Below are 24,884 nucleotides of genomic sequence, written 5' to 3' on the forward strand. Positions count from 1 at the left end.
AAAACGCCTGGCAAACAGCTCGCGGGGGACTGGAGCAGCAGTGAGTGACTACGAGGGCACAGGATGGCTGCATGGGGCTGGTAGAAGCCCCAGGTAAGTGAAACTCATTTTTTTATTTTGCTTGAACCTTTCCTTTAACATTGAGGCAGAAACGCATTTGCAATCCAAAATCTGCAGCAGCCCGGGAGTATGCGTTTCTGCAAAAAGGCCTCCCGCTCTGGTGTGCACCAGCCCATTGAAATACATTACCCTAGCGGATCCGCACCCGCAAGCGGATCGCAAACCGCAGCAGAACCGCTCTGGTGTGCACTAGGCCTGAGTGCGTTTGAAAATAAACAAAACCCTGAAAGTCCCCCATGAGAAGATGGGCTACTCCAAAACCGGTCAGGTTTCTACTACCTACTGTAAGTGACAGAAACATACGAGAAAAGTCATTTATGGCTCATTTTACTCTGGAAGAAACGTACTTCATATTTGTGTTTACATGTATTTTAAGTTTTACAATTTCACGATACTGGTCCTGTAACCACTGAAGGACCTCGGGCTTACACCCCCCTAGTTACCAGGCTATTTTTACTAATTAAGCCACTGCAGCTTCAAGGGCTCGCTGCCGGGCCGTACAACTCAGCACACAAGTGATTCCTCCCCCTTTTAGTTTTTTTCCACCCTCCCTTTCTACCCCTGCCAGCCTATGACAGCAGATCGCTCCTGAGCCTCATAGGGGGACAGCCGTGTCACGTGGCTGTCCACAGTACAGCGGTGCCGTAGATTGCAGTGATGTACCATGTAAACAGACGGCGGTTTCGCCATCTAACAGTCTCCTAGCGGCGATTGCTGCTGGAAGACTGATGACAGAGCAGAGCTCCGTCATTCAAGCGGAGATGCGAGCGCATTGGCGCGCGCGATCCCCCGCAATCTCCACCTCCAGGACTTCTCGCCAATGGAAGTTGAGTGGTCCTGGGGCTGCCACCACGTTCATGCCAATTGGCATGGAGCGGTCGGCAACAAGGTAATGTCAAACGAACATTGTTTTGGGGGTCTGCATAGGGAAACCAGGGAAGCCTTTCCCCATTGAGGTAAGTAACTTTTTTGTTTCTAGTCTGGCTACAGGTACGTGTACACATGCAAGATGAAACTCAGGCAAAGCAGCTGATAATGATCACCTCTGCTGACATCTATTGTGTGTACAGCAGCGTCCAACCCCCTTGGCCAGGGATCATCTTGGAAGACTGCTTCGGCTGAGCACAGGGCTTAGGGGAGTCCAGACCTCAGACAAGCCAAACACAAAGCAGATTGGATACCTGTACAAACAGACTATTACCAGATGTGATCTGATGATAACCGTCTGTCACAGGCGCCCTCGTGGCTGACCGCACTTAGCCTTCTAAACGATGCCAGCGCACAGATCGTGCGAACTCTGGTCGCAGTCAATGCGCAGGAACCGTTAAGAATTAGCCGCAGACAGCTCAGAAGGGAGCCTGTGAGACACGGGTGATTACAACGTCACCCACTGGTTCAGAGTAAACTGCCACCACCGCGGTTACTATGGGACCGTGGGGCCCACTAACTGACTGACTAATCCTGCGAATAAAACGGTTAAACACACGATATTCTGTCTAGCCAACAACAAACAAACAGTAGCGTATCTTCAGAGACCCGGGATCATTTCTGTGTGTGCTGATAAGCAGGGTAGCGGAAAGTGAATGACTTGGAGAAAGTCGTTTATTCACGCAATATAAATAATTAATATATACAGACAATTATGAAAATCAACAATTATGAAAACAGTAATAGCCAGTATGAAAAATAAAAGAAGGGAGAAAAATACTTAGTTCTTGGAAAGATGTCCTTATTGTGGGAAGAATCATAAAGTCCTTGGTTTCAAAGTCCAGAGTTCAGAGTTCAGACCAGGTGGATGCCAGCATATCCTCAAGCTGGCATCTGATGAGTGCAAGATGGTTCAGTGTGGAGGACTCTGAGTTTTGGCTCCTCTCCCATTCTTATGCCCCTGATTCAGTAGGAGGAAGTGAGGGCGGGCCCACACACCCCCTTAGAACATGAGATGGGTCCTGCCCTTGTCCTGGAGACCAGAAATCATGCCTTAACCATATATGGGCTCTATCTCACAGAACCGTACAGGTCAGGGCAGATTTACTAATATTTTCAGATCTGCCTCGATGTACCCAGCAGTCTGATACCAAACATGAGGGGTGGGACCCCTGTGGTACCATTAGGGCACTGTTGGACTGCCTAACGGGCAGTCTTTACCTCAGAAGGTTCTGAAATGTTCTCAGACCCAACGCCAGGCAGGGCCCTACCTGCTCTGTTAGTTTGGAGGGTCTGCCAGCCTGGCAACACAGAAAATATGATACATATAGCCATTTATGGAATATGAGAGACCCCTGGGATTTATACCAGGTCATTCCCAGGCAAAGGTTCTTTGAAGTTGGCAGCAGCAAGCCACATGTCGGCTCCCTGCTGGGAAAAGGAGTCGGAGTGTCTGAGTTCCCTCACTCTAAATTTGGTTCTGTCATGGTGTTTGTCACCTTATACCTGATGGATGGGCCATCAGCACAGCTTGAAGCCAGGGACTCTCTGGGCCCAGGCTCATTAGCATATCAAAAGAGCCATCCTGCAGTTAAGGTGATGCTATTCCTCTGCTAAGAAGGGACTGCAGACCTCCTACACAATAAATCCAGATTCTATCGATTTGAAGCGCAATCGACGCAGAGAATCGAGTGCGATCGCTTTTCTTCACGGGCGGTTCCAGGACGCGCCTGCGTCCCCGCAATCGTCCGTGACACCGTCTAATGTCTGTAGGCCTTTCACAGCACTCAGGCAGGGGAGGGGTGAAGGAGCAGGTTGGCAGCGAGATTACTTCCCACACATCAGGCCATTGTTTCTGCAGCGTTGGCACACACACGTGTAAATCAGCTCGTACCAGAAGACTAATATTTAAGCAGTCACCCTGGCCGGGAGCAGATCCAGATTAAACAATTATCAGAGCAGGCTTATAATAAAGACACACGGGCAGCGACGGACGCTGGGCGGAACCTCACGGAGGAGACAAAGCGCAACAACCAGTAACAGCGCAAAACCAGGCTGCCCTCCAATACCAGACCTGCTGAGATAGAGGCCTTATTCACATCTATATAACGCGTGCAGGAGCAGTTTCCTGCACGCGTTATATGCCCTGCGGTGTGTCGTCGGGAATCTGCAGTGCGACGAAATCAGCGGCGGTAGCCATTAATTGAACCCGACAGAAAACGCCGGCTCCCGGTGGATCGACGCTCCCGGGTGCGTCAAACTGCAACGCACCGAAACGCAGCGTCGGGTGTGAATGGTAAAATGAAAGTCCTCATTTTACCTTGGTTAACGCAAAGAACTGCCTTTGCGTTACACCGCAGAAAAGGGCTCTGGTGTGAAAGAGGCCACAAGCACAGTACTATGGCCTCACGCTAATGCATTGGTTTCACTTTATTTTATATTTTTTAACCACTTGAGGACCGTGGGCTTTAACCCCCTTAAGGACCAGGCACTTTTTTTCCATTCAGACCACTGCAGCTTTCACGGTTTATTGCTTGCTCATACAACCTACCACTTAAATGAATTTTACCTCCTTTTCTTGTCACTAAAAGCTTTCTTTTGGTGCTATTTTTACTTTTTATTATATTCATCAAAAGAGACATGAATTTTGGCAAAAAAATGATTTTTTTAACTTTCTGTGCTGACATTTTTCAAATAAAGTAAAATTTCTGTATACATGCAGCGCGAAAAATGTTGAGAAACATGTTTTTGATGAAAAAAAAACCCATTCAGCCTATATTTATTGGTTTGGGTAAAAGTTATAGCATTTACAAACTATGGTGCAAAAAGTGAATTTTCCCATTTTCAAGCATCTATGACTTTTCTGACCCCCTGTCATGTTTCATGAGGGGCTAGAATTCCAGGATAGTATAAATACCCCCCAAATGACCCCATTTTGGAAAGAAGACATCCCAAAGTATTCACTGAGAGGCATAGTGAGTTCATAGAAGATATTATTTTTTGTCACAAGTAAGCGGAAAATGACACTTGTGACAAAAAAAAAAAAAAAAAAAAAAAAAAAAAAAGGTTTCCATTTCTTCTAACTTGCGACAAAAAAAATGAAATCTGCCACGGACTCACTATGCCCCTCTCTGAATACCTTGAAGTGTCTACTTTCCAAAATGGGGTCATTTGTGGGGTGTGTTTACTGTCCTGGCATTTTGGGGGGGTGCCTAATTGTAAGCACCCCTGTAAAGCCTAAAGGTGCTCATTGGACTTTGGACCCCTTAGCGCAGTTAGGCTGCAAAAAAGTGCCACACATGTGGTATTGCCGTACTCAGGAGAAGTAGTACAATGTGTTTTGAGGTGTATTTTTACACATACCCGTGCTGGGTGGGAGAAATATCTTTGTAAATGACAATTTCTTGATTTTTTTTTTTTTTTACACACAATTGTCCATTTACAGAGAGATTTCTCCCACCCAGCATGGGTATGTGTAAAAATACACCACAAAACACATTGTACTACTTCTCCCGAGTACGGCGATACCACGTGTGGCACTTTTTTGCACCCTAACTGTACTAAGGGGCCCAAAGTCCAATGAGTACCTTTAGGATTTCACAGGTCATTTTGCGGAATTTGATTTCCAGACTACTCCTCACGGTTTAGGGCCCCTAAAATGCCAGGTCAGTATAGGAACCCTGCAAATGACCCCATTTTAGAAAGAAGACACCCCAAGGTATTCCGTTAGGAGTATGGTGAGTTCATAGAAGATTTTATTTTTTGTCACAAGTTAGCGGAAATTGATTTGTATTGTTTTTTTTCACAAAGTGTCACTTTCCGCTAACTTGTGTGACAAAAAATAAAATCTTCTATGAACTCACCACAGTCCTAACAGAATACCTTGGGGTGTCTTCTTTCTAAAATGGGGTAATTTGTGGGGTTCCTATACTGCCCTGGCATTTTAGGGGCCCTAAACCATGAGGAGTAGTCTGGAAATCAAATGCCGCAAAATGACCTGTGAAATCCTAAAGGTACTCATTGGACTTTGGGCCCCTTAGCACAGTTAGGGTGCAAAAAAGTGCCACACATGTGGTATTGCCGTACTCGGGAGAAGTAGTATAATGTGTTTTGGGGTGTATTTTTACACATACCCATGCTCGGTGGGAGAAATCTCTCTGTAAATGACAATCTTGATTTTTTTTTTTTTTTTTTTTTTTTTTTTTACACACAATTGTCCATTTACAGAGATATTTCTCCCACCCAGCATGGGTATGTGTAAAAATACACCCCAAAACACATTGTACTACTTCTCCCGAGTACGGCGATACCACATGTGTGGCACTTTTTTGCACCCTAACTGCGCTAAGGGGCCCAAAGTCCAATGAGTACCTTTAGGATTTCACAGGTCATTTTTGTTTCAAGACTACTCTTCACGGTTTAGGGCCCCTAAAATGCCAGGGTAGTATTAGAACCCCACTAATGACCCCATTTTAGAAAGAAGACACCCCAAGGTATTTCGTTAGGAGTATGGTGCGTTCATAAAAGATTTTATTTTTGTCACAAGTTAGCGGAAATTGATTTTAATTGGGTTTTTTTCACAAAGTGTCATTTTCCGCTAACTTGTGACAAAAAATTAAATCTTCTATGAACTCACCATACTCCTAACGGAATACCTTTGGGTGTCTTCTTTCTAGAATGGGGTCATTTGTGGGGTTCCTATACTGCCCTGGCATTTTAGGGGCCCTAAACCGTGAGGAGTAGTCTTGAAACCAACAATGTCGCAAAATGACCTGTGAAATCCTAAAGGTACTCATTGGACTTTTGGCCCCTTAGCGCACTTAGGGTGTAAAAAAGTGCCACACATGTGGTACCGCCGTTCTCAGGAGAAGTAGTATAATGTGTTTTGTGGTGTATTTTTACACATACCCATGCTGGGTGGGAGAAATCTCTCTGTAAATGACAATCTTGATTTTTTTTTTTTACACACAATTGTCCATTTACAGAGATTTCTCCCACCCAGCATGGGTGTGTGTAAAAATACACCCCAAAACACATTATACTACTTCTCCTGAGTACGGCGATACCACATGTGAGACACTTTTTTGCAGCCTAGGTGCACTAAGGGGCCCAAAGTCCTATTCACAGGTCATTTTGAGGCATTTGTAGACTACTCCTCACGGTTTAGGGCCCCTAAAATGCCAGGGCAGTATAGGAACCCCACAAGTGACCCCATTTTAGAAAGAAGACACCCCAAAGTATTCCGTTAGGAGTATGGTGAGTTCATAGAAGATTTTTTTTTTTGGCACAAGTTAGTAAAAAATGACACTGTGAAAAAAAAACAATAAAAATCAATTTCCGCTAACTTTTGACAAAAAATAAAATCTTCTATGAACTCGTCATACACCTAACAGAATACCTTGGGGTGTCTTTTTCTAAAATGGGGTCACTTGTGGGGTTCCTATACCGCCCTGGCATTTTACGGGCCCAAAACCGTGAGTAGTCTGGAAACCAAATGTCTCAAAATGACTGTTCAGGGGTATAAGCATCTGAAAATTTTGATGACAGGTGGTCTATGAGGGGGCGAATTTTGTGGAACCGGTCATAAGCAGGGTGGCCTTTTAGATGACAGGTTGTATTGAGCCTGATCTGATGGATAGGAGTGCTAGGGGGTGACAGGAGGTGATTGATGGGCGTCTCAGGGGGTGGTTAGAGGGGAAAATAGATGCAATCAATGCACTGGGGAGGTGATCGGAAGGGGGTCTGAGGGGGATCTGAGGGTTTGGCCGAGTGATCAGGAGCCCACACGGGGCAAATTAGGGCCTGATCTGATGGGTAGGTGTGCTAGGGGGTGACAGGAGGTGATTGATGGGTGTCTCAAGGTGTGATTAGAGGGGGGAATAGATGCAAGCAATGCACTGGCGAGGTGATCAGGGCTGGGGTCTGAGGGCGTTCTGAGGGTATGGGCGGGTGATTGAGTGCCCTAGGGGCAGATAGGGGTCTAATCTGATGGGTAGCAGTGACAGGGGGTGATTGATGGGTAATTAGTGTGTGTTTGGGAGGAGAGAACAGATGTAAACACTGCACTTGGGAGGTGATCTGATGTCGGATCTGCGGGCGATCTATTGGTGTGGGTGGGTGATCAGATTGCCCGCAAGGGGCAGGTTAGGGGCTGATTGATGGGTGGCAGTGACAGGGGGTGATTGATGGGTGGCAGTGACAGGGGGTGATTGATGGGTGATCAATGGGTTATTACAGGGAAGGACAGATGTAAATAATTCCCTGGCGAATTGATAAGGGGGGGTCTGAGGGCAATCTGAGCGTGTAGGCGGGTGATTGGGTGCCCGCAAGGGGCAGATTAGGGTCTGATCTGATGGGTAACAGTGACAGGTGGTGATAGGGGGTGATTGATGGGTAATTAGTGGGTGTTTAGAGGAGAGAATAGACGTAAACACTGCGCTTGGGTGGTGATCTGATGTCGGATCTGCGGGCGATCTATTGGTGTGGGTGGGTGATCAGATTGCCCGCAAGGGGCAGGTTAGGGGCTGATTGATGGGTGGCAGTGACAGAGGGTGATTAATGGGTGATTGACAGGTGATCAGGGGGGATAGATACATACAGTACACAGGGGGGGGGGGGGTCTGGGGAGAATCTGAGGGGTGGGGGGGTGATCAGGAGGGGGCAGGGGGGGGGGATAAAAAAATAGCGTTGACAGATAGTGACAGGGAGTGATTGATGGGTGATTAGGGGGGTGATTGGGTGCAAACAGGGGTCTGGGGGGTGGGCAGGGGGGGTCTGAGGGGTGCTGTGGGCGATCTGGGGCAGGGGGGGGGGGGAGAAATCAGTGTGCTTGGGTGCGACATAGGGTGGCTGCAGCCTGCCCTGGTGGTCCCTCGGACACTGGGACTACCAGGGCAGGAGGCAGCCTGTATAATACACTTTGTAAACATTACAAAGTGTATTATACACTTTGTATGCGGCGATCGTCGGGTTAACATCCCGCCGGCGCTTCTGTATGGCCGGCGGGATGTTGCGGCGGGTGAGCGGAGACAGGCGCCGGCAGAGGATCGCGTCACGGATGACGCGATCGCTCCGCCCATGCCCCTACAAGGACCGCCGCCATTTGTCAATACGGCGGTCCTTGCGGGGTCCACTTCCCGGCCGCCAATTGTCAATACGGCGGTCGGGAAGTGGTTAAAGGGATTGTAAGCACTTGTAAGATTAAGGCTGCTTTCACAGTGGGACATTACAGGCGCACGTTAGTGCAGCCTGTAACGCAGTCCCACAGCACAGTAATGAAAAATCAATGGGCTGCTCACAGTGCCCACCTTGCGTTACATTGTAACGCTGCACGTTCTATGAAAGGACAACTGAAGTGAGAGACGTATAGAGGCTGCCATATTTAATTCCTTTTGCCTGGCAGCCCTGCTGGTCTATTTGGCTGCAGTAATATCTGAATCACACAAGAAACAAGCATGCAGCTAATCTTGTCAGATCTGACAAGAATGTCAAAAACACCTGATCTGCTGCATGCTTGTTCAGGGGCTATAGCTGATGCTGGGTACACGCGATGCGTTTAGGCCGATTTACCGTCCGATTGAATTCCGATTCGATTTTCTGATCAATTTCCGATTCAATTCGGTTATCTTTTCTTATCTATTTCCATTCACTTCTATGAGAAATCGATCAGAAAAACGATCGAAAATAAGATCAGACATGTTGGAAACTATCTATCGAACCATCTATCTAACCCAAAATTGTATGGTGTGTACCTAGCATAAAAGTATAATAGGTGGAGGATCAGCAGGGCTGCCAGGCAACTGGCATTGCTTCAGGTTCCCTTTAAGAGGCTCAAGTGAGTGAAGCAGATTCTAATGCTGGTAATACACCATGGGATTTCTTGGCAGATAGATGGTTTGTAAGATAATTTCCGACAGGTCTGATCTTATTTTTCGATCGTTTTTCTGATCGATTTCTCATAGAAGTGAATGGAAATCGATTACAAAAACGATAAAAAAATTGATCGGACAGTAAATCTGCTGAAGAATCTCATCGTGTATTCCCAGCATTATCCTGGGAATACACGATGAGATTTTTCAGTTGATTTAATGTCCAATCTTATTTTCGATCTATTTTCCGATCGATTTTCTTATCTTTTCTTTTATAAATTTCCATTGGTGTATTCCCAGCATTACTGTTTTAGCTAGCTGTAATTAGACAGCTAAAATCAAATGCACAATTAAGCCTCACACACATTAACTACTTAGTTCAAATCGATTTTGTACAAACACTCCAGGGCTCGCGTGTGCCGCAGGGAGGCGTGTGCATGTGCCACGGGGAGGCCTGTGCTGCGGGGAGGGGTGTGCCACAGGGAGGCGTGTGCATGTGCCACGGGGAGGCCTGTGCTGCGGGGAGGGGTGTGCCACAGGGAGGCGTGTGCATGTGCCACGGGGAGGCCTGTGACGCGGTGAGGGGCGTGCCACAAGAAAGCATGCATGCGCCCATTTTAACTTGTCAATGGGGTGGCAAAGAGCGGTTAAATGAAACTCAGCTGAGGCGGCCAATAATGACCCCCTGCATGGAGGATCCAGTAGCCCCTGCCTCTCTCCGCCGCTCAGCCAGCGATCCACCTGGGGCATCACCACTGAGCTGCGGTCCAAGATATAGTCCTCCCCACTTACTCTGCCTGCTACATATCACTCCAGCTCCACTCCATCAGGCTAGTGACACGTCTGAACAGCCTCAGCTCTGCAATGTTGCCCGGGGGAGTCCCGGTCCTCACAAGCTGAACTTTTGGTGTTTGACACACCACGTCTTGTACGCTTTAGTTCAGGACAAGTTATCGCACTGTTCTAACAATAACCACATTGCAGTAATTATAGGTCGCCGAACTGACCTGTATTTGTGACTCTATATATAGATGAAAAGTAGGTGACTGAAGGCATGACAATGGCATGTGACAAAGGAACTCCTCTGTTTGTGTCACACACCCAGTGCTGTAAATAGCATGCAAGCCACAGATGGGCGGCATACAATGCAGGGTGTCCCCACTGATAGGGTGTATACAAGAGTTCCTTATCCTTTCAGGCAAGCCCTGACAATGGCTGTGTCTACCAAGGCTTCAAAGAGAACCTGCTGACAGAGTTCATATATAAAGGGACACCTGTGTGCTGTCTGACAGTGCGACACACACTGTGCTCAGAGGCGGATCTACAGAGGTGCACATAGGGCTCCTGCTATAGGCGCCCTTGTCAGTCACCTCACAGGGGGGCGCATAACTGAGCACATCAAACCCTCCCTCCCAGCCAGATCCAAGCACCTCCTGGCTCCTTCGCATGACACCAGCACAGTACAGTAGTAGGAAACACTTACAGACATTCACCCCCCCCCCCCCCCCTGCTTCTTAGTTATTGCCCGGCAACCTTCAGCTCCGCTCGCATCCCCCTCCTGATTGGATGCATGGAGCCCAGCTGCTGCCGCTGGGGCTGATAGGGGCTGGAGAGGAAAGGAGAACGAGAGTCTGTGTAGCTGGCTGGAGTAGTGACACAGATAGCAAGTGCGTACTTAGGCAGGCACTGGCAGAGACATCTAAAAAAAAAAAAAAAAAAAAAAAGGTGGTCACTGCTAATAATTCCCACATTCAGAGGGCGAACCTGCAGCATTGGGCTGAATTTGAAGATCTAGGTGTCTCTGTGCGAGCAAAGCTGTGATAAGCTGACAATGCTGAATCATAGCAGAAGTATGTGAAGTTCCCTGAGCAGAGAGGCAGCTCCGGTGTTCCAACGTTTTGTCCTACGCGTCGATTTTGCCTACTTTACCTTCTGCGCGTGCTCAGTACTTTCCACGCCCACTCTGCACATGCGCATTTAGGTTTTCTCATTTCCCCTCATCGTTTTACCCTACGGGTGTGCAGAGTAATAGCCTGTGGTTGGAGGGAGTGCAGCGGCAAGTGTGTCCCAATGAGCAGGCCCCTTTCTAGGGGCCATGCAGCCGCCCTGAGCACAGATTAATCATCTATAACTGCTACATTTTCAATCTTATTTCCATTATTACTTTATTAGCAATAACATACAGTGAAACACATATACAATCAGCCTATTTCCATAGTAGGTTATTTCGATTTGTAGGTCTCCTCGATGGAGTTTCCATCATTCTGTCATTAGCGTAGGACATTTCGACAATGTAGGACAAAACGTTGGAACACCGGACAATTTAGATAAGTTTACATTCCTTTCCTGTTCAACACACACACACACACACACACACACACACACACACACACACACACACACACACACACACACACACACACACACACCTCTCTTTGCCCTGCTCATTGAAGTATGTTAATGGTGTGTTACATGTCCCTGCTAAACGGGACAAGTGAAGACTAAACTCCCAGTCTGTCCCTCCTGTTTCTCTACCTCTTCCACCCAGGGGTGAGCCTGGGGTGCCTGGCACCTGGGTGCAAGATTTTCTCTGGCGCCTATGGGAGTGGTTAAATTAACCACGCCCAACCACATAACCACACCCATGTCCTGCCTAATCACACCCACACCTTCCACCTCTTTACGCATGCATGCGATACCCCCATTCCTACCCCTCTTCCATTGGCTTGCTCCTGGCTGGCTTTGGCTGCCTGCAAGTCTGCTAGTCTCTGGACTGACTCAGGCTGAGAGGCTCTGCGAGTGCAACGCAGTCACGCACTGCGTATTTATGGCTGCCTGCGGCCACCCTACTCTTGCTCGCTGTCGTCGGCTCCTCCCCCCGCCAAGCCCAAGCGTGAGGTGGGCTGCCTGTATCTTTCCCGTTGCGCCGCACAGCCTGCCAGTGTTACCAACCTTTCACGTTACTTTTTACTGACAAATACCTAAAAATTTACTGACAAAAGATTTTTACTGACAACATTTCCCCACTAAATGCACATAAGAGACAGCGTTTCACCAGTAAATGCACGTAATGACAAACAGCCTATGTGCCCAGTAGAGGTAGCCAGGGGGGTATATGTGCCCAGTAGAGGTAGCCAGGGGGGTATATGTGCCCAGTAGAGGTAGCCAGGGGGGGGTATATGTGCCCAGTAGAGGTAGCCAGGGGGGTATATGTGCCCAGCAGAGGTAGCCAGGGGGGTATATGTGCCCAGCAGAGGTAGCCAGGGGGGTATATGTGCCCAGCAGAGGTAGCCAGGAGGGTATATGTGCCCAGCAGAGGTAGCCAGGAGGGTATATGTGCCCAGTAGAGGTAGCCAGGGGGGTATATGTGCCCAGTAGAGGTAGCCAGGGGGGTATATGTGCCCAGTAGAGGTAGCCAGGGGGGTATATGTGCCCAGTAGAGGTAGCCAGGAGGGTATATGTGCCCAGTAGAGGTAGCCAGGGGGGTATATGTGCCCAGTAGAGGTAGCCAGGGGGGTATATGTGCCCAGTAGAGGTAGCCAGGGGGGTATATGTGCCCAGTAGAGGTAGCCAGGGGGGTATATGTGCCCAGTAGAGGTAGCCAGGGGGGTATATGTGCCCAGTAGAGGTAGCCAGGGGGGTATATGTGCCCAGTAGAGGTAGCCAGGGGGGTATATGTGCCCAGTAGAGGTAGCCAGGGGGGTATATGTGCCCAGTAGAGGTAGCCAGGGGGGTATATGTGCCCAGTAGAGGTAGCCAGGGGGGTATATGTGCCCAGTAGAGGTAGCCAGGGGGGTATATGTGCCCAGTAGAGGTAGCCAGGGGGTATATGTGCCCAGTAGAGGTAGCCAGGGGGGTATATGTGCCCAGTAGAGGTAGCCAGGGGGGTATATGTGCCCAGTAGAGGTAGCCAGGGGGGTATATGTGCCCAGTAGAGGTAGCCAGGGGGTATATGTGCCCAGTAGAGGTAGCCAGGGGGTATATGTGCCCAGTAGAGGTAGCCAGGGGGGTATATGTGCCCAGTAGAGGTAGCCAGGGGGGTATATGTGCCCAGTAGAGGTAGCCAGGGGGTATATGTGCCCAGTAGAGGTAGCCAGGGGGTATATGTGCCCAGTAGAGGTAGCCAGGGGGTATATGTGCCCAGTAGAGGTAGTGAGTGACAGGGACCCCCGTTAGTTAGTGAGTGACAAGTCCCCCCCCCCCCCCCCCTTAGCCGCCGCTTCCCCCTCACCTTGCAGCAGCGTCAGACCTCGATCAGCGGGCGACCCGACCAGTAAGAGGGCGCCGGACGCACCCGCTCTATATGCGGAAGTGATGTCACGTCCGCATATCAGTGCGGCGTGCTAGGTCCTAGCGCCCGCACTACTGGTCGCCGCCTGATCGAGGTCTGACGTGGCGCCGGTGCACCTGCTGCTAGAGGGAGGGAGGGAGGGAGAGAGCGGCGGCCACAGGGGGAGAGCGACGCCGGGCGGCGCCTCTCAGAGGCAGGCGCCTGGGTGCCTTGCACCCGCAGCACCCGCCCAGGCTCGGCCCTGCTTCCACCCTTCTCCTCTCTCCTGTGGTTTTTCCTCTTTTTTGCCCTCTCTTGTATCAACCTCTTCTTTTCCCATGTCTCACTCTCTATTTCCCCACCTCACTCTCTGCTTCTCTCTTACACTATTGTTTCTCACCTAAAAAGGACTTTTAAGTGAAATATACTGAATCTGGCTAGTTTATCTTACCTGGGGCTTCTTCCAGCCCCTTAAAGTCCTGCGCCCTCTGTGTCATTCCGCAGTGCTCGGATCAGCCACTGTCCCCCTCCAAAAGCTGGCAGAGTCCACCACTTGCAAGCCATGACACATGCCCTGCTCCACCTCTTCCATCACTCTCCCATGGCTGGGAGTGTTCTATGCATGCGCAGTAGCAATTTTTACTTACTGCGCAAGCACATAATGCTTCCAGCCATGGGAGCGCGATGAAGGAGGCACGTGGAACAGGGTCGCACATACAGCTTTCGGTGGGGCAGAGTGGCTGAATGGAGCAGCACAGAAAAAGACAAGGGACAAGAAGGGCTTCAGGAGGATGGAAAAGGCCCCAGGAAAGTAACTGCCAACATTACATTCTCTTAAAATGTATTTTTAAGGTGGCCACTAATGGTCCAATTTCCTGAACAATTAACTGTCCGAAAATCGCCCACAAGTGATTGATTAGGAACACTATGGAATCAATTTCCATGATCGGATTGGATGTAGCAGATTTTAATTTCCCATTGGTGTTCCCGACCAATTTTCAGCCATTCATTCAGGAAAGTGGACCATTAGTAGCCACCTTTAGTTCCATCGCTCCCTCTGCCCACCCCCCTCGACATCTTCTGCAGCACTTTAGTATGTAGTCATGTCATTGACTGTCCTCAGAGGAGCTGACAATCGAATACTACTGTAGTTATAGTCTAATGTCTTACCATATTATTACTATGTATTTATACAGCGCTGACATGTGCTGAAGCACTTTACAGAGTACATAGTCATGTCACTGACTGTCCTCAGAGGAGCTCACACTCTAATCCTACCATAGTCATAGGCTAATGTCCTACCATATTATTATTATGTATTTATATAGCACTGACATCTTCTGCAGCACTTTACAGAGTACATAGTCATGTCACTCACTGACTGTCCTCAGAGGAGCTCACAATCTAATCCTACCATAGTCAAATGCAGGGCTGTGGAGTCGGAGTCGGGGCAATTTTGGGCACTCGGAGTTGGAGTCGGAGTCGTTGATTTCATAAACTGAGGAGTCGGAGTCCGGAGTCGGATGATTTTTGTACAAAATCCAAAGCCCTGTTAAGTATTAGGCTAAGGGGTCGGAGTCGAGGAGTCGGAGCCATTTTGGGTACCCGGAGTCGGAGTCCTGGTTTCATAAACTAAGGAGTCGGAGTCGGAAGATTTTTGTCCCGACTCCACAGCCCTGGTCTAATGTCCTACCATATTATTATGCATTTATATAGCACTGACATCTACTGCAGCACTTTACAGAGTACATAGTCATGTCACTGGCTTTCTTCAGAGGAGCTCACAATCAAATCCGTACCATAGTCTAATGTCTTGGGGAGGGGCGCAAATTTTTGTGTTTGCCATAGGCGCAGTTTTACCCAGATACGCCACTGACTGTGCTTCTGTACATGCGCAAATGATGTTGCTGCAGCACATGCGCATGGAACGGGACCTTTATAGTAAACTCCAAGGGAATTGGGAAAAGTAGTTTACTATAGCAGAAGGTTTACTATATCAGATATAGTCATACTCAAGCACATACCAGTATACTCTAGCACTGTATCTGATCAGTAACTGGGAGTCATTTTTTTCTTTTCAAAGCTTCAGCTAGCGAGTGCAGACAGTGTCTAAGCTAGATCAAAATGCAGTACTCTTTATGCAAGGATTTGCATGCAATAATCATGCAACATCTTGCACAGAAGCATAGTTCTCACCAGTTAATAAGGGTACGGTACTGATAGTGTGCTCCTTTGTCTACATTTCTGTGCACCCTGGGTGATACTGAAGAGTTGCAGCCATGCACAAGCAAGTCCCAGATGACAGAAAATTTCCTCAGTAACCAGGCAGCAGTGTACACAGGAAGCATAGGTCTCACTAGGTAATGCAGGTACAGTACTGATAGTGTGCTCCTCTGTGCACATTTCTGGGCAGCCTGGATGATACTGTAGTGTTCCAGCCATGCACAAGCAAATCACACATGACAGCAAAATTCCCTCATTAATCAGGCAGCAGCTTACAAAGGAGGCATAGGTCTCACCATTAAGGCAGATACTGACATAATAGTGTGCTGCTCTGTCCACATTTATGTGCAGCCTGGATGATACTGTAGTGTTGCAGCCACCCACAGTGCTCAGTATGCAGGGATTTGCATGTAATAATCATGCAACAGCTTGCACAGGAGCATAGGTCTCACCAGTTATTGCAGATACAGTACTGATAGTGTGCTCCTGTGCCCACATTTCTGTGCAGCCTGGATGATACTGTAGCGTTGCAGCCATGCACAAGCAAGTCACAGATGACAGGCAATTCCCTCAGTAATTAGGCAGCAGCTTACACAGGAAGCATAGGTCTCACCAGTTATTGCAGGTGCAGTACTGATAGTGTGCTCCTCTGTCCACATTTCTGTGCAGCCTGGATGATACTGTAGCATTGCAGCCATGCACAAGCAAGTCGCAGATGACAGGCAATTCCCTCAGTAATCAGGCAGCAGCTTACACAGGAAGTATAGGTCTCACTGGCTGGTGCTTTTGAGGTAATCCACGCAGGCCCAGAGTAGCGTGCAGATAGAAAACAGGCTACAAGTAGCTGCCAGCCCACTCATAAACCACGGCTCATGGTTCTCTGACTGACATATGATGCATGCTCCCGCCCACTTTCCACTAGAGCTGGATACTGCAGGGGCAGAAAACAGGTTTACTATAACAGAAGTTCTATTATATCCAGATTTACTATACCAGACATTACTTCCATATACTTGTAATGGAGATTGGCTGGGACCTGGACACAGTTTACTATACCCAAATGTTTACTATATTAGAGTTTACTATAACAAGATTATACTGTACCATCATATCCAAGATCCCTCAGCGTCATGCGGGGATTTGTGGCTTGATTTCCCAAAGTGGAGGGTCCGAAGTACCCATACATGCTTGGGGTACATGGAGAATCAGGTTTTAGGGCAGGGGTGTCAAACTCAAATACAAAGTGGGCAGAAATTGTACACTGGGGCCTAGTCGCAGGCCAACCTCAATGTCTACTGGCCACCTTCCTCCCTTATACAGTTCCCAGGTGTCTAATGGCCCTTCTCTTACCCCTATACAGCTCTCTGGTGTCTATTGCCCCTCTTCCTCCCCTATACAGTTCCCTGGTGTCTATTGCCCCTCCCCTATACAGTTCCCTGGTGTTTAGTGCGCCCCCCCCCCCCTCATATGTCTTCCCTGGTGATCTAGGGCTTTACCTCCAGTATAGCTTCCCTGGTGGTCTACAGTGGGCCAAACATAATGCAGAGTGGAGAATCAACTTGGGGGCCAAATGTATTGGCTCCGAGGGACAGATTTGGCCCATGAGCCAGAGACTGACATGTATGTTCTAGGTGTACTCTGAAGCAGGTGCCTCCATTACTTTTGGGGGGATTCAGGGTTATGGATAAAATGACCCTCCGAATTCAGGACACATGCCGTATGTATAATATCCCTGGAACTGCAGGTGTCAGAGACTCCAAATTTTCAGGGTATGCAAAGCAATCTGTGGCTACTTCACATAGCAGGAGATATGCACCTTTCGACAGGTCGTTAAAGCCCCATAACACACGCTAGATGAAACGCCACCAAGAGGGGCAATAATGACGGTCTCTGCTGAGACTCTAGTGTGTGTACACAGCCCCCAATGCATCCAACGCTTAGGCCAGCAATCAGCCTGTGAGATCGATCGGCCACTCGCTGGCTGAAAGCAAAGAACTCACCCGCCCAGCCGTGTGATGTCGCTCCCATGCCAGCCCTTGCGTAGCAACAGAACACATCACAAGCCTACAGGCTAGCAACACGTCTGTGCAGTGACGGCCCTACAATGTCGCCTGAGAGAGCAGGTCCAGATCGCTGATTGACGGCATGCCGCGTACATTTATACAAGGTTTAAAGGACAACTGAAGTGAGAAGAATGTGGAGGCTGCCATATTTATTTCCAGATAAACAATACGAGTTGCCTGGCAGCCCTGCTGCTCTATTTGGCTGCGGTAGCATCTGGATCACACCAGAAACAAGCATGCAGCTAATCTTGACAGTTCTGATAATGTCAGAAACACCTGATCTGCTGCATGCTTGTTCGGGGCTATGGCTAAAAGTATTAGAGGCAGAGGATCAGAAATACAGCCAGGTAACTGGTATTGCTTAAGAGGAAGTCAATATGGCTGCCTCCATATCCCTCTCACTTCAGTTGCCCTTTTCATGTGATGTTAGGGATGGTCAATTACATTTTTAATGCAAATTTATGCAGCTTGACAAAGAACTAATTGATTCCCACCTAGGCCTCAGCTGATTGGTCCATTTTCAGACTGCATCAATATGTATATAGTGTGAGGATAGGAGACTGCAGTTGCTACTAAGATTACTGATATGGTAATTATCAGTAAGTCCTGCACCAAGTGACAAAGCGAGGATTCGCACTGTACTCGCATCTCGACCATCCAGAGGCACCCAACTACAAGAGCGAGTATCTAAATGTCACCTCTCCTCTCCAACACAAGTTTGCTTTAAAGCGGAGCTGAACTCAGAACTTCCTCTATGCTCTAAAAGATAAGCAACAGCATAATAACCTTTAGGCTGCTTTCACAGTGGGACGTTAAAGTCCCACGTTAGAGCAGCCTGTAACGCAGCCCAACTCACAGTAATGAAAAATCAATGTGCTGTTCACAGTGCTACACGTTGCGTTACAGTGTAATGCTACACGTTGAATGAAAGTGCAGCATGCTGTGCGTTATACTGGGCTTTAGCTGCGTGTTAGACTGCTTGCACATGCTCAGTGACTAGCCTCATGGCTAATTAATATTCACTGCACTGTGGTGACCTAACCTGGACTGGTATTGTTTGGATCATGAATGAATGGTTTATTTGATCCAGATCTTTTTTGTGAGTCGAATCATCCGGATCACCACAATGAACGATTCAGTTCACAGTGGATGTCTGTCTGGAAGAAACAAGAACATACAGAATGTACAGTGCAGGGAAAGTCCTGTCCTGCTAGTCATTTCACCCAGTCTGCTTCCCTAGTAAAATGATTCAAATGATTTGGTTCAAAGATCCGGATCTTTTCAATGATCCGATTCAAATCATTCGAATCCTTGAAAAGATTCGGACTTTCCATCACTATCCTGGAGCGGCTGTTCTATCAGTATAGATAGAACGAAAACAGCGCAACAAGAGCCGCATAACGCGGCTCAATCTGCCATCCACCTTCAACACCACCATGCGTTGCGTTAGGGGCACGTTATGCGTCCTTAACGTCCCCTAAAGCGCAACGTCTTGGTGTGAAAGAGGCCTTAAAAGAAAAACACTGTAGATTTTTACTCCACCATTCTTGTGTACTTTAACAGCTGACACCTTGTGGAATGAATGAGGAGCGATTTTGATTGGCTCCTGATCACTAGGATCGCATAATTATCACTTTTTTGCTCTTAAAATCCTAATTTGCACCTCTATTTAGTGCCCCTGCAGTGTACCTAAAAATAAATAATCTACATAATGTTGACATCTCTGCATAGACAATATATGGAATAATCAGTTTCTGAAAGTTTTACTGCTGCAATTTGAGATATTTACATAGTTTTCTTCAATGTTTTTTATTTCTTTAAGCATATTAACTCTAAAAACACAAGCAAATTCCAAATTTACTATAATTAAATTATATCAAAGGAAAGCCCTATTTGTCCTGAAAAAAACAAGACTATATATGTTTGGGTAGACTAGAAATTGCCAAGATCTATCAACTTAAGCAAAGTCATAGCAGAATTGTGAAAATTTGGTTTGGTCCTGCAGTGGTTAACATCCTGTGCTTTCAAATAAGCTTATCTGCCGCAGCAGTCATGTGACACAGGGGAGAGATCAAATTACAACTTGTAATTAGACATAAATGGGGGAGGAATTAGACAGGCTAAACTCATACAGAGTGCATTTCTCTATGTTTTCCTTCTGTCCTGTGCAAGATATCAGGTCCACTTTAATGCCTTACAGGGCTCTTCTTCGAATTGCTGCTAATGTTCTAGAACAGACAAGTGTTAGGCTAAGAATAAGAACACTTCCTGATTCCAGCAGGAAGTACAGATCACCCCTGCAGGTTTGCTGATCTGGCATCCCAAGAGTCACATCATCTCAGTCAAGGCTGGGACTCTATACTGCCACGGTATATACTCCTACTAAAGCCATGGCTGGTCATGTGACAGCCGTGCGGGCTAGCTCCACCTCTGCCTACAGCAAGATCAACCAACAAACTGTACGCCGCTAATTCTGATTGGCCCCATTCCAAGCTACAGCACACAACTTACATTAAATCTGCATGCAAGCTGCAATTATCAGAATCTCATTGGCCACCAAGGAAGTCACATTAGACTTGATAGTCAATACAAATCTCATTTGTAATTGGAGTAAAAAAAAAAAAAAAAAAAATCAAGGTGGCCATACATTCAGGGCTGTGGAGTCGGATGACTTTCGTACCGACTCCACGGCTCTGCATACATTACTTGCTGTGTGGGCACCTTGACCATTAGATGGCTCCCACTGTGATCAAATCTGATCAGAGAGGGATCCATAGCCTGCCCACACACTGCACAGCAATTCCCAATAGATTTGTGAAATCCCCGTGCTGCGCCCCCCCCCCCCCCCCCCCTCAAGTTTATACAGTATGTGCCACCCTTGTGCCATGTTGTAGGTTCACCTGCCTGCTGCTGTGAATACTGGTCTTCTCTGGTGTCATGGCTGACCGCAAACGCGTTATATCACATGACACCAGGCGCATATAGTGTACATGTTTTATTTGCAGAATACAGCACATTCCCCAGTATCCGGCAACCGGCTTGAGCAATCGGTCGGAAAAGCACAAACCTTCCCCCAAATACTCAGCGAGCCTCCTGTGACGTCTTGTTGCCTTCCTGTTGCTCCTAGCGGCTTTCCGGCTTCCCTGTGCACGGAAGCTGGTGTTCCCATTCATTGATCTCCGGGCTAACAGGCGACAGCGCGGAAGCACGCAGAAGAGCAGTAGCAGCCTTTTGGAGGTAACGGCAACATCCAAAAGGCGAAAGTATTTAATTTAAAAAATATTTAGTCAGTGTTTGCCCATTGTAAAATGTTTCCTCTCACTGATTTACATCCTGAAATGTATCACTGGTGGTGACATCTGGGGTTAGTCGGTTGTCGGGAAATCACTCAAATTTTCCAGCATGCAAGATTATTTTAATCGAATAAGCCGGAAATCAACCAGTCAAGTGGCCACGTTGCTGAATCGATCTCTGCCAGATTCAATCATAAAAACCGAATAAAGTATGAGAACCCCAGGGAGCAGGTAAACGATCCCTCTCTGGTGAGATTCGACCAGAGAGGCACCTATCAGATGGTCAGTCTGGTGGCCAACGTCTAATGTATTGCCACTTATTTGTCTAGATTCCTCATCAAATCAATCGATCCAAAGATCACACATAGTGGGTGGATTGTAGTGATGCGATAGCACAGTGGGCAGTGATAGGACAGTGGGCAGCATGGTGACACAGTGGTTAGTGCTCTCGCCTTGCAGTGCTGGGTCCCCGGTTAGTATTCCCCGGTTAGTATCCCAGCCAGGGCACTATCTGCAAGGAGTTTGTATGTTCTCCCCGTGTCTGTGTGGGTTTCCTCCTGGCACTCCGGTTTCCTCCCAGACCCCAAAAACATACAGATAACTTAATTGGCTTCCCCCCAAATTGGCCCTGCACTACGATACATACACTACACGATACATACACAGACATAGGACTATGGGAGGGATTAGATTGTGAGCTCTTCTGAGGGACAGAAAAGTGACAAGACAATATACCATGTACAGCGCTGCGGAAGGTGGCGCTATATAAATAGTAAATTATAATAATGTTCCCTGTACAGGAAAACGTCAGCTATATAATGAGCTTTGGGTCCTACGGGAGAAAAGCACTTTACAAATGTTTTGATGTTGTATCATATTATTAAAGGGAACCTATACTGAGTGGGATATGGATTTTTCCTTTTAGGGCTCTTTCACAGTGTGACGTTAAAGTCGCACGTTACAACAACATGTAACGCACAATAACTTACAGCAATGAAAAATCAATGGGCTGTTCACAGTGCAGACATTGCGTTGGTGTCTAACGCTGCACGTTAAATGAAAGTGCTGCATGCTGTGCGTTATACACGTTTTTAGCTGGGTTAGACTGTTTGCACATGCTCAGTAGTGTTTTCTTTTTTTGTTGTCTTTAATGCATGCGCCGTTTTCGTTCTATCACTGTGCAACGAAAACAGCGCACCAAACGCAGGGCTGCATAACGTCCAAGTTATAGTCTTTCAATGCGTTGCATTAGGGGCACGTTATGCGACCTTAACTTCGCATCAAACGCAACGTCTCGCTGTGTAAGAGCCCTTAAACAATACCAGGTGCCTGGCAGCCCTGTTGCGCTCTATGGCTGCAGAAGTGGCTGAATCACACACCTGAAACAAGCATGCAGCTAATCCAGTCTGACTTCAGTCAGAGCACCTGATCTGCATGCTTGTGGAGGGTGTACGAGAGAGAACGGCGCCGGAGACTTGGGCGCAGGACACAGCCAGTATATGGCTAATCCTGCTGCCGCACAAGTCCGGGCCGTGTTAATTACTATTCCCCCTCCAGGCCGACATGGATAGTGGGGGAATGAAATAATTTGGCTTCCAGCAATTGCTGGAAGCCGAATTATTGTTTTAAAAGCAACTTCAGATCAGTCTTCTGACGGCGCTGAAGTTACTCCCTGTGCCTGCGATAGCCGTAGTTCCTATTACGGCCTATGGTGGCGCCGGCTGCACCCAAGTCTCCTGCGCTGCTGCGCCCAAGTCTCCAGCGCTGGATTTACCGTGTTCGTGTGGAGGGGCTGTGGCTAAATGTATTAGAGACACAGGATCAGCAGGAGAGTCAGGCAACTGGTATTATTTTAAAAGGAAAAATCCATATCCTTCTCAGTTTAGGTTCCCTTTAATAATAATAGACTGGTGATTGTGTAAAGCACTTGTGTATATTTGTAGTCACGGTTATGCTTTCTCCTCTTTATGTTGACACACAACACAAGGGCAGACGTCTGAAGTTTATTGACAGAAGTAAAAACGGTGATTCTTCTGCAAATAAACGGCTGACTTAGTGTTTTGGGTGACTTAAAGGAAATATGCAGTGAAGTGCGTGGAAGCTGCCATCACTGAACCCTGCCGGTCACACTGACTGAGGAACATCTGATCCCAATCACTATGCCTGTTCTGTGTCAGTGATGCAGGAAGCACACACACAGCTCTCTACAGGATGAAACACCTGCTAGTGATCAGATCGGCTGACATCGGTCCGGTACAGCTGATGCCAGAGGATCCCAATGACAGTGTCGTATTTTTGCCGCTAGACTACTGGAGGGAACCCCACAGGAAACCTCATAGGGAACAGTTCTCCAATCACAGCACCCTCTGAGAGCATGTACACACTTAAAATCATCAAGTGCAAACGCAGTGTGATGCGATTGCATATTTGAATCAAAATTCTACTTGCTATTTTTGTGCGTCTACAACTGCAATTTAGCTGTCTCTTCTTGATTGTTTACCTAAAAAAAAAAAAAAAAAACGCAATTAAAATCGCATGCATTGCGTTTTACCTGCGCTTCACAAAAACAAGCGCTTCAAAAGCGCAGCAGTCACTGCATTTTTGTAAAAACGCATCTCACCGCTGTGTACCGATCATCAGCATTTTCATAGTTTTTCAAAAGGCCTTGCGATTTAAAAAGGTGTGAGATTTTAAAAACACAGCGCAACCAGTATGTGCAGGCCCTTACAACAGAAATCATTGTGATTGGCTGAATAGTGTGGTGGTAGCTTACTACAACCCATCCACAAAAAAGTTTGAGAGTGCTGTCCACCTAATCACATAAGCGGAACTTCCCTACGAGATTTTCTGCTGGGTCCCCTAAAGTAGACTAGCGCCATATTTTTTTGCGCCCTGGCAGAATTTGCGTCCCTGAAGAGAGGATTAGTGCTAGACAGATGGGTAAGGAGGTAGTTAAGGCATCGGAGAGGGATAGGGTAGCGTTAAACAGGGGGGCGCTGGAAGGTTCGTGTAAGGTGGAGGACACAAATTCTGACAAAAATCATTTTCAGAAGGGGGATCAGAAATGCATCAAAAATTAAACACAGTTTAAACAATGACAAATAACAGCCTGACTTGAATGCTCAGATGAAAAACAGTTCAAGAACTACATGTCCCAGCAGGCTTTGCTTGTTATAGTTTTAGTCTCTCAAGCTGAAAGCCCAACAGCACTACCTGCAAGCCATGCTGGTAGTTGTAGTCCCACCCTTAAATAAAGAAATGTCAGACCCCTCAGGAATGAAGTACAGCCTGCGTTGGATTGCAAGCTCTTCAGCCTAGCAGGCACTTACTTGGCCCAGTAGTGGTCACCGCTGGGCTTCTTGGCTCTGTCCCCCAGGAGGGAGGTCTTGGCTGGACCATGCAGCAGCTCATCATCCTCCTTGTAGCAGCTCTTGCCCCCTATAGATGCCATGCAGAAGAGCCGGAGGTGCTTGTCTACCCCCAGCAGAGCATCCCCCAGCCTGGCAGAGCCCGGTCACTGCAGCTGACGGCTGGATGAAGGTTTCTGTCCTGGAAGGGGGAGGGGGAGGGAGGAGGAAACTTCTTTACATCATCCACAAACTTTTTTTTCCACGTGTCAGTAAATAGCTGCTTCCTCTTCCTGGCTGCAGTCTCTGCTCTGTCAATGCAAGCACACATCTCAACATTATTGTAATTATTTTAATGATGTCACCCACATCTGCACAGTAGGTCTTCTCTCCTTCATAAAGTGATTCTGATGTGAAAATAAACTGATGAGATGAACAGTTGTATTGTAATCTAATGTACTCTGTGTTATTTTTATGTATTTATATAGCAGTGACATTTTCTGCAGCACTTTACAGAGTACATAGTCATGTCACTGTCTGACTGTCCTCAGAGAAGCTCACAATCTAATCCTACCATAGTCTAATGTCCTTCCATATTATTATGTATTTATACAGCACTGACATCTTCTGCAGCACTTTACAGAGAGAGTACATAGGGTATCATTCATAAAAGTGTTGTCGGTAATGAGACTCAGTGCGGAAAAACACCGCTGCCGGTATTTTAGACTTCTGTGTGGGCATTCATAGAAAAGGATACAGGTGCGATAGGAGTG

The 24,884-nt window shown here is 47.4% G+C and overlaps 1 protein-coding gene across 1 annotated transcript in view; it reads right to left on the minus strand.

The window, feature by feature from the left end:
* SLC17A9 (solute carrier family 17 member 9) overlaps window positions 1-24,339 on the minus strand; it is a 61,455-nt gene extending 37,116 nt beyond the window's left edge. The window contains exon 1 of the mRNA XM_068262640.1: window positions 24,094-24,339. Within this exon, the coding sequence (XP_068118741.1) occupies window positions 24,094-24,215 (122 nt within the window). The 5' untranslated portion in view covers window positions 24,216-24,339. The remainder of the gene's footprint in view (window positions 1-24,093) is intronic.
* Window positions 24,340-24,884: the final 545 nt, after the last annotated feature.

The sequence above is a fragment of the Hyperolius riggenbachi genome, chromosome 12 (genome assembly GCF_040937935.1).
Source record: "Hyperolius riggenbachi isolate aHypRig1 chromosome 12, aHypRig1.pri, whole genome shotgun sequence".
Classification (NCBI taxonomy): Eukaryota; Metazoa; Chordata; class Amphibia; order Anura; family Hyperoliidae; genus Hyperolius; species Hyperolius riggenbachi.